We start from the raw sequence: 11,198 nt of genomic DNA on the forward strand, positions 1-11,198 counted from the left end.
GTCTTCGACCTCAGACATGCATAAGGACCCATCTAAGCGTTGAAGGTTAGCAATACGATTCATCCTTTTCCGCTGCGCCGCCTGTGCATGGTAATATGCCATATTTCGGTCACCCTTTCTCAGCCATGGCACTCTTGAGCGCTGACGAATCCAGACCTCCTCTTGTCACAGTGCTTCTCTAAGTTTCAGCATTGTAGCCTCCTCGGACGGTCCTCTGCCAATAGACTGACGCCTTAATTTTTCCAATTTTCCTTGCAGTTTTCGAACCGTTTTCGCAAGACACCCGAACTCCTTCGCACCCCATGTTCCCAGATCAGTTTGGAGAAGTTTCAGGGTGTTTTGGATACTTGCAAGCCCCTGTCCAGTATGATTTCGTCGCTAAGCCTCAGCGACAAACTTGTCATACTCAGCATGAGACTGCCACACGTCCTCATACCTAAACTGTTTTGCCCCTCGTGACATATACGCTTCTCGAGTCTCAACCAGGACAAAGCAGTGGTCTGATTCTATCGCACTAATATGGCGTGCTTGAACTAACTCGAAGCTCTGAAGAAAAGCTTCATTCGCAACACCTCTGTCTAGCCGGGCTTTTACATTCATGCCGCCCGCTTGACCATTATCCCATGTGAAAGGCAGCCCCAGGAACCCAATATCCTGCAAGCCGCACTCATCCAGAGTATCTCGAAACGCACGCATCTGCCACTCAGGCCGCTGAGCCCTGCTAAAGTGTTCCGAGCTGTGCTGCGTTTCATTAAAGTCCCCTAGACATAACCAAGCTTGGTGAGGTATCACATATAATCGTCTCAGACAACTCCAGCTGTTATGTCTGTCCTCACTTCTAGGAGCTCCACAGAACCCCGTGAATCTCCACTCTTGAGAATTGGTATCAACTCGCCGGACCACTACATCAATGTGACCGGAACTATAATTCTTGAGCTCGACCGACACCTCCTTTGACCAAAAGAGTCCAATGCCGCCACTGAGCCCAACATTATCCACCGCAAAACATCCCGCCAAACCAAGACTTTGCTGTAAAACTTCCACTCTCTTCGCCCTAATCTTTGTTTCCATCACAAAAACCAGAGCAGGCCCTTCTTGCTTCACAATCTTGCGAAGCTCGCGAACTGCCTCGGGGTTCCCAAGCCCCCGGCAGTTCCAGCTTAGGTGTTTCATGGCTCCTGGCAGGGCTGCCCAGCAGCCGCTGCCGAAATTTCAGAGGAAGGGGGGTGGGCTTCTTCTTTGGATCAGGCTCTGTAGATTTAGCACCACCATCATCGCTCCCACTGTTTGCCCCATCGCTTCTCTGGGCCTTGAACACCACCATATCTGTAGGGGTACCAATGCCTGGGAGAGCTAAAGGATCCACCCTACGATACACTTTCTCCGGCTGAGGTCCACCCTTTCTTTTTGGTGGAGCTTTCTTCTTGATTGGAGACGTAACCTCAGCCTGAGTCCCTGTTTTCCTGTTCGAAGAGGATGTATCTTTCTTGTTGGATGCCGAACTCTGCGGCTCCTTTGATGAACCATCGTTCAAAACAGAACCTTTTTTATCCTCCGGTGCTCGCAAGTTTGTGTTAAAAGGCAATTCTCCATGCTCATTACGAGTACCAGGAGTCGGACAGACTAGATCGGAGTGGCCAAGACGGCCACACGAAAAACAGAAGTTAGGGACTTGTTCATATTGGATGCCATACCAGTCCCTCGACTTTCTCTTTGCTGAATCAATTAGAATCCACCGACGCAAGGGTTTACTCACATCAATCGTGACCCTTGCTCGCAGGTATCCCCCCACAGGATCAAACTGTACCATCGTCACATTCTTATCAATCTGCTTCGCGATCTCTTTCCCCCATGTCTCGTTCCTCAGATTGAAAGGTAGATTTGGGACCCGAGCCCATAGTTGTAATTTATCAAACTTGAGTTCTGACGGCCTCATGCAATCTTCAAAATCCGCCAAGATCACTGCATGCCGACTCACATGCCACGGAGATCCATCACGCACACGATCACGATCGCGGCGATTCTCAAACTCCGCCACAAAGATGTTCTCACCCCCCGGCTTGAAAGACAAGCCCCTAGGGTTTCCCCACGCGGGCTTCAGAGCGCTTGCTATGGTTTGTATGTGGAAGACTTTGCGATGCAGAACCTTGCCCGCGATGAGCCACTTCTGTTCTTGACCATCATCCAGATCATCAATCACGAGCGGAGTCGCCTCCTCCTTGGTGAGATCTAGTTTCCCCATGGCCTCCTCCAATCGGGCCCTCGCCGCACGGGGAGACGGCGGCCCGCCTGCACTGGCGCTAGGTTCCGCAGACATGGCCATCTGCCGAACCGAGATCGATGTGCCCTGCCGACGAGAGTCGACGAGCGCCGTTCTCCACCGAAACCCTAATCGCCTCCTGAGGTGGCTCCTAGTTTTTCGGGGCACTCGTCCCTTGTATCGTTATCACTCTCGCAGCCGCCTCAAGCCTTGAGTCTGGGGAAAGACTTCTTATCATACGTCTGATAGAGAGAATCCTTCAGACCGCTCGTGGACCGTAGATACGTATTTTATCACATGGCTGAGATGCGCATCTGAAATCAATTGCCTGGTTTTCCAATCAGACCTATTTTAACGCCACAGCCCAATAACGCCCTTGTCAGTTTCTATCTCGCGCATCAATCTTGCCTGCCCCCGACCCACATGACATCGTTCCCATCTCGCATGCTCCCTCACCGCCGAGCTCGCGACACCCTCGCCGCGCCGGATCTATCCTACAGGATCGGCCGTTCCCCACTACGGTCCTGAAATCCCCCTCGCCGCGCCGGTGCATCGTCCCGTCAGGCGGCAGTGCACATGCATAGCCAGCGGGGGCAGGCTCTCACCATGCGACTGTGGGCCGGGTTCTAACGATTTTGTATCTCATGCATCACATGGCGTTCTCCGTGGACAGCCCCCCCATGTTGCGACGTAGCCAGGTACGTGACGAGGGTGAAGCCCATGCATCCGAGGTATCTATGATGTGTTAGAATCTTTGGATCGGGGTAGGCTAGATCATCCGGTAAACCTACCTTCTCTCTGAGTCGATGATCCCGCCGAGATGGCCATGGTGGATGGCGACGGCGGTGATGATAGAGAGTGGATGGCGGCGATGGTGGAGCTTCCCGTGAGCACCGCGCTAACCCTAGATCGGTAGGGAGTATCGGTGGGGTTTGTGGCAACGATTAACCTTGTGAAAACGTGCCTCGGCCCCCACCTCTGTTTATATAGCGCGGGCCACAGGGGCCCACCAACCATGGTTTGGTTGGGCGCCCCCGATCAGGGCGCGAGTCAAGGACCCGTCGAGCCGTTGGGCTTTATCGGGAGGAGATCAACCTAACATGATGCGCTAGCTTGGAACTACATTGCACGTAGCATTAGTTCATTATGCATTGTTCTTTTTTCCATGGAGATATTTCTGTAATTTGAAGCATCATAGTCTGTAGAGTTCTTCATTTCTCTTGGATTCGTTCATCAGATTTCGCTAACTCCTTCGCATGATTATGTACTCGGATTTCAGGGAGCACATAAGAAGTGTGTAAGAAGCAACTCGTCTGTCCATATGGCGACGGTGTGAGAGACAATGTCGTTGCACCTTTTCTTGCATACAATTCGTGTCACACGCCGGTATATGGTATCTTCGTGATCATCATAGAACCAAATGTCCACCATGGTGAAAACATGTCTCCATGTCGTTTGAAATAAATGTGTTCTCATTTTTGACGGAAACAGATCTATATTCATATGAAAGCAATTCTATTGTCTATGAAAACAATAGTATCGTAATGATTTGGAAGCAAAATATAAACACCACGGAGCAAGACTTATGCATTGTGCTTAGACGATGCAAAACCTGGGCGTATGAAATCATTTTAGTTGTACCAAAGCAAATTTTGATTTCTTTGATTCAGATTCAAAAATCTATGGAAGAAAATACTCATTTCTTTGGATGCAAATTTCAAATTCTTTGGAAGCAAATCCCCATTTATTTAGAATGGCATACCAATTTCTCAGGAATCCAAGTTCCAATTTACGCTTACATTGGAGAAAGATTCAAGTCATTCTAAGAAAAAAATTCACATGCTACGGACAAAATCAATTATCAGTTTGTCACATTGGACACGTCTCACCAAATTGAAACAATCTCCGATTGACATAGAAGCAAGCTTGCTATACGGTAGCGCAATTTTTTTGACCAGTCGGTAGAACAAAGATGAATGTGCTTCCTATCATGAAGCATTCTCATGGAAGCAATATATCTGGAAATAATGTGCTTCCATTAAATTATATTTAGCTTGTTTAGTACCTTATATGTAAATATCTGTAAGCAAACAGATGGATAGCGAAGTGAAGCAAATATGTGTTATGGAGGAAACATGTGATCTGAGAATATAGTGTGCACTATGATATTGATGTAACTCTGCTTTTCTGACTACTTCGATAAAATCCATGATGTAATTCTTTTTTTGGCATCATATTCTTAAGAGAATATGGTGTGCACTACGATATTGGCTGCCAGAATGAAGCAAAAAAAAAATCCCCTAAAAAGAATGAAGCAAATATTTATGTCGTTGTCGAAAACATGTTATATGACCTGATGAAGCATGTTAATTTTTAGTCAACAATGGAAGCATTCTTCTTCTTGGAAAGACAACGGAAGCATTCAATCAGCAAGGAAGCAAATTTCCTACTCGACCGAAACATACTCCCTTCATTCAGAATTATTTGTCGCAGAAATGGATGTATCTAGATGTATTTTAATTCTAGATACATCCACATCCAAGACAAGTAATTCCGAACGGAGGGAGTAGTTTGGTGCATCGGAATTGTATTGCTACAGTAAAAACAAATTTCTTTTTGACCGGTTAAGAACTTTTTTTTTGCGAGGGAAGAACATTTTATTTGGGAACAAAATCATAGGCTAAGTTGCGTTGGAAGCAAATTCTGGTAATATTAGATACAAATCTTCCTTCTTAAGGAAACAAATTGATGGTGCGAAAGTTTATTCTGCTCTATTGGTTATTAAAAAATCTAGAATTTCCTTTCTAAGATGTATTCTGCTTCCTAAAAGTACGGGTTAATTTCCTCAAATCACGTGATATCTGGGTTAGTTGTTTCCTCATATCACGTCACGTATTCAAACAACTTTCTTGGCGCACGTCTCCAGTAGCATGGATCGGACGCTTAGCTAGTTTTGGATCGTATGGCATAAAAGTAGTCTGATGGATCGCTGGGATCAGTAGTCCGATTCCTAGTGCTTAGGGTGAGGGTGATGGCAGAGTAGGGGCTGACTTGGGTGCGGTTCTGGTCGCACCATCTCGGCTGATCCTGTAGCCCTGCACCAGACTGCCCGACCCGTAGAGGCACCATCCGGACAACGCGTGGTAATTGACATCCGCTGAAAATTGTACTCAATATAAATAAATTTACAAGTAAATTTTTGTTCTTTTATTAGGGATCTTATATCATAAATTTCTATTATGAGATGCAAATATTTTTTTTGCGATGAAGGTGCAAATACTTGAATCATTGTGTACAGGGAAATTTGGAATGTCTTCAAAAGAAAAATATTTGTGTTCTACAAACACCTTCGTACAAGTATTGAGTTCAGACTTCAGAGCAATGAGGTATTATCAGCCTTCACGTTACCTATCGTCATCATTGTCAATGCTATAAAAATCGACCGCGGGAGAGGAAGCCGATTGCACATACCAGTTTTTGTTTCCCGACAAATTTCGTGGCATAATTTTGCTAAAGGTATTTGTGACACTGTACTGGAAATACCTTGAAGAGACAACACGTGAAGAAGCTTTCATCGTACAACAAGCAAGATATAAAAGAGTGAAATGCCTTCTAATTTCTTTGTTTTCCTCCAGTATCTCAGGACTCACAAATATCTTGATTGGGGTCTAGAAGAAATGTTACCCCGGCATGACACACCTCCACGAGCATTATCACTCTCGGTCTACATGTAATTTTGTTCTCAAAGCAAGTTCATGAAAGCATACATACACACATATATATAGTGTAGGGATGTCATGCTAAAAGTGTTAACTTGTAATTTCCTTCATCAAATTTTCTTTTGGGGGTCATTTAAGAATTGTGAATACAAAGGCCCCTCAAGAGATAAGACATGATATCCGTGCATGTCATTAGTTGTGGTGTAGCGAGAAATGAATGATGAAAAACAAGATTTCACATAGGCCTGATCAAGTTTCAATTCCAGTCAGCTGGTGACATGCCATTAGTGGAGAGGGCTCCGTGAGCCAATGACAAAGCTTTCTGCGCATGTCTCCGTGGCATGGGAAAACCGAGACAACACCTTTCGTACGCGCTAAATTATTAGCCGGTAGGTACGGACTATGCAGGTGTAGGTTTTTGGTTGTGTTGGTGATTGGCGATCACTCCGTTGGCAGGTGCTATATGGCTCAACAACTATTGCGTAGGTGGCGGTGTGGTGGAGAATACAACCACCCCATTCTCAGTGAAACCGACTAGTGGGGTGCGGAAACGATTAAGAAATCTCGATCGAACTTGCCTAGTTTTTTCTTAAAAAAAGCTTGCCTTGCTCAAAATGGGACAACGCCCAGAATACCGACCTACATGTCAAATCGTATTACGAAATTATGGAATCAAATAGAGTGAGACTTCATTAGCAAAACAAAGTAGGAGTAGTAAAGTCTAAACTCCTAAATCGTTGTTGTGAGTATGTACAGTAGACTCCTAGAACCATTTTACATGGATCATTTTTATGGGAAAAATTGACTTGTCAATTGTGTTACCTACAAAAAAATGTTATTATAGAATTCGGGCTAAATCTGTTGGCATGATCACAAAAATAACATTAATCAAGGATAAGCCAAAGCCATGCGGTCCTAGTGGTCTCTTGTCAGTCTCACACAAAACAGACAACTAGTCATCTGAGGCCACACGGGCTGATCCATGCAGAACAAGGCCCATGCACGCGGAGTTAAAAATCCAGGAGAGGATTGCTGAACTAAATTACACAGAGGAGATTTTTTGGCGCCAGAGATCTCACATACAATGGCTGATGGAGGGAGACAATAACACAACTCCTTTTTTCATAAGAAAGCCACCGCGTGGAGAAGGAAAAACCGGGTGGAGAAGCTCACGAGGACCCAGAGGAGCTTGGTCATCTCACGACCGAGTTTTATAAGAACCTATATTCGGTTGAGGGTACGATCGGTATTGTCGTGGTTTTCTCACCGCAGATATCCTTGGAAAAGGACTTAGTCGTGAGGCCATCGCAACTAGGTAGTAGCTTGGATGGGGTTGATCGGAAACGAGAAGATGCGAGTTTTACCCAGGTTCGGCCCCTCACGTGGAGGTAAAAGGCTACATCCTTCTTGATTGCTATTGATCGTGGTGGTCTCGGTTACAAGGGCGTTTATTCGCTACCTCTATTTCGAGACCTATCAAAACATCTGTCTCGAGACCTATCAAAACATCTGTCTCGAGACATGTCTGTCTAGAAAACCTATCCTTCTGATGACCTAGGGACTCGCGTTATATAATAGCCGAGTCCATGGGTTACAAAAGATTCCGGGTTATACCCGCAGTCGGAGTCCTACTCTAAGTCCTCTAAATCCTCTGTGTCTTCCAAGTCGGGGGTCTTCGCCTTGTATTTGGACTCCTTGGTAGAATTTTATCTAAGTCCAGGTCCTGTAGCAGGCCGGGTCAAGGTTGTAGCTGGCTCATGGTTGTAGCCAGCTCAAGATTGTAGCCTGCACATGGCTGTAGCCGCTCATGGTTGTAGCTCAAGATTGTAGCCGGCTCATGGCTGTAGCCGCTCATGGTTGTTAGCCAGCTCAAGATTGTAGATGGCTCATGGCTGTAGCCGGCTCATGGTTGTTAGTCAGCTCAAGATTGTAGATGGCTCATGGCTGTAGCCGGCTCATGGTTGTTAGCCAACTCAAGATTGTAGCCGGCTCAACTTAACTACAGAGCTGACTTAACCTTAGAGCCAGGTATAGCCGCGGGTAACTCCCCCGACAGGTATGGAAGAAGTTCTTTCTCACATCCCTTGTAAGGTCTCATCAGCTATGAACCAGCAACTTAATGCTCCCTTCTGTGAGCAAGAAATAAAAGATGCATTGTTTCAAATGTTCCCAACAAAATAACCAGGCCCGGATGGCTTGCCAGCTCATTTCTTCTAGAAAAATTGGTAACTTGGTCATGAAGAGGTAACTGGAATTGTTTTGCGGATTCTTAATGGCGAGGATTCTCCGGAAGAGATTAACAAAAACCTTCATTGTTATGATCCCCAAGGTATCAAAACCGTCACTTCTGTCACAGTTTTGACCTGTTAGCTTGTGCAACGTGATATATAAAATTGTCTCGAAATGCTTGCTAACCGTCTGAAGCTCATCCTCCAGAAATCATTTCTATGGAGCAATTTTCCATTGTGCCAGGTAGACTCATTACGGACAATGCAATTACTTCTTATGAATGTTTACGTTATATGAAAGTAAAGAGAGGGAAGAAGAATACGTATTACGCTCTAAAGCTTGACATGATGAAAGCATATATGACCGCGTAGAGTGAAGTTATTTGCGCCAAGTGATGCTCAAGCTGGGTTTCAGTAATATTTGGGTGGACAGAATCATGAGATGTGTTTCTTCGGTCTACTTTTTAGTGCTATCCAACATGGGCAAGTTGGAGGAATTCAAGCCTACTAGGGGACTCCGTCAGGGGGACCCTATCTCATCATATTTGTTCCTATTAGCAGATGAAGGTCTATCATGTGTTTTGAGGGGCAGAAGTGTTACTAATGATGATGTGGCTGGGATCAAAGTTGCCCCCACAGAACCCCCTGTTAGTCTTTGCTGTTCACATCCTATTCCTCAAAGCGAATGATCTAGCAGCCCAGCAAATCAAAGAGTCTTTGAACCTCTACTTCCGAGCTTCAGGATAGAAAATTAACAGGGACAAATCCTCGGTATTCTTGGCAAGGACTGCTCGGAGACAATTCGTGCACAGATTAAAGGACTCCTTGGGGTCCAAAATGAGTCGCTAGCTGAGAGGTACCTTGGTTTGCCATCTTCGGTGGGGCGTACTAAGAACGGTGTGTTCAAGTACTTAAATGATAGAGTTTGAGCTAGAGTAAGAGGATGGATGGAAAATGATCTATCATGTCGTGGATAGGAAATATTGATAAAATCCGTAGCTCAGGCAATGAATTACCGACTTACTCCAGGGCCTGCTTTAAGCTACCCCAGGGACTCTGTAAACATATAAATTCCTTGCTTAGAAAATTTTGGTGGGGCAGCATGGTGAGCACAAAACAACATGGGTTTCTTGGGAGACGATGACTCGGGTAAAGCGGGCTGGTGGATTAGGATATCGTGACATTAAACTTTTCAATCTTGCGTTGCTGGCCCGACAGGCGTGGAGGATACTATTGAACCCGGAGTCTCTCAGCACAAAAGGGTGCTGAAAGCAGTTTATTTTCCGGAGGGCGCATTCTAACAGCTACGATCGGCTCCCGCCCTTCAGCTGTGAAGAGGTCCATATGTGAGGGACATGATGTCCGGAACTTGGGAAACATCAGGCGGATTGGTGATGGGAAGGACAGAAAGTTTTTTGATAATTGGATCCCAAGGGACCACAAGTTGAAACCAATCTGTGCAAAGTCTGCAGCGCCACCTGAGTTTGTTAGTGCTCTGATTAATCGTGCTACATGTACTTGGAACAGAGAAGAACTCAACACGCACCTGATCCAGCCTGATGTGCAAGTGGTCCTGAATATACCACTTAGCACCATAGTTTTGAAGGATAGGTGGGCGTGGCACTATGAAAATTCTGGGCACTTCTTAGTGAGACCAGCGTAACGCTTGTTGGTGGACACGAAGAGACAACGTGAGGACTGGCTGGAGCACGGACCAGGATCGTCTCATCTTGATGATACCCGTCGGCAGTGGTTTGAACTTTGGGGAGTCAAAGTACCATCAAAAGTTAAGTCTTTACATGGCATCTGTCCCATGTATCTTTACCGATGGGAGTTGTCTAAGTTGCAAGGAATATGGTGTAGGATGATGTGTGCATGATCAGTAACTCTTGGGTGGATTCCTGGAGTCACTCACTAATCACATGCGAAGGCAGTTTGGTCACTTATGGACGATGATATTGTCAACCTAGTATGGTCAGACAATGTGAAAAAAAATGGAAGCTCCAATCCTGAAATTCAACTGCCGTGGCTTTGAGCATGCTTGTGTACCACCTTGAATTCGCAGGCCATGCCAAACTCTTGGAGAAATAGTAAATGCGCACGTGCAACACACGTTAATATTTTAGGCAATATATTAATTGCATGTGTTGCACGTTAATATTTAGGCAATATATCAATTGCACGCAGATATTAGGTATGCTATTATTTGTGTGTTAATTCTGTGATTAGTGTAATATTTGGTATGATATTAATTGCACGTTAAACACGTTGAACGCTCACCATTGAAGCAGTCTTGGTCGTTGGATTGACTTAGTTTGATGGTCGAGATCAGTTGGATCTACCCCTTTGGTTCTTTTTATATAAATATTGGTATAGATGCACACCTGGCATGCCCTGCTTTAAACAGTACAACCCCGTGTTCCATCCCATGGAACCATAAGTCCATAACACGGGCGTTTGCAGGTTTTCAAGAATTCAAGTTGAGATTAGGGCATTTACGATAGTCTAGATAGCATCCGTCTATAGCAGCTCTCCATGTCATCTGTAGATAGCGCTATAGACAACTTATACAATAGACTGTCTTTCTAGCTGTCTGTAACATTCGAAAATGAGAAAAACTCCACAAACTCAGTTACTAATTATTCCAAATGCAGAACCATCATGCAAGTAATTGGCAGAGAGTCATGCCACCATGCGCAATGCCTGCTTCGTTTCACGCAGCTTCCACAAAGACTTTGTAAAATTAATCAAGAGAGGAACATTTGGAGAGAGAGACTGAGCAGAGAATGGATCGATGCCAATTCATCAACTAGCCATACCCGCGCAGAGGCACGCAGCGCTCCATCGATACGGCACGTGTGTATGTGCTTTTTTTGGCTCGGCTTTTGTATGTGTCTACTGTAGAATGTGCATCCGTCTTTTAAAATATTCTGTGTTTATTTTTTCACATGGGCCGAAAAGAGGCTCAAGCCTAAAATATTAGGTAGACTA

General features: G+C 45.2%; 2 protein-coding genes across 2 annotated transcripts; both read right to left on the reverse strand.

The window, feature by feature from the left end:
- Positions 1-378: 378 nt before the first annotated feature.
- On the reverse strand, positions 379-696 carry LOC147987466 (uncharacterized). The gene has a single exon (XM_087542386.1). The coding sequence runs from the start codon at positions 694-696 to the stop codon at positions 379-381; it is 318 nt and encodes a 105-aa protein (XP_087398512.1).
- A 358-nt stretch (positions 697-1,054) lies between these two features.
- Positions 1,055-2,323, reverse strand: LOC147987467 (uncharacterized). Its single transcript, XM_087542387.1, has one exon. The coding sequence runs from the start codon at positions 2,321-2,323 to the stop codon at positions 1,055-1,057; it is 1,269 nt and encodes a 422-aa protein (XP_087398513.1).
- Positions 2,324-11,198: the final 8,875 nt, after the last annotated feature.

This window comes from Triticum urartu, chromosome 2A, assembly GCF_056163025.1.
Source record: "Triticum urartu cultivar PI428250 chromosome 2A, HENAU_Tu73, whole genome shotgun sequence".
Classification (NCBI taxonomy): domain Eukaryota; kingdom Viridiplantae; phylum Streptophyta; class Magnoliopsida; order Poales; family Poaceae; genus Triticum; species Triticum urartu.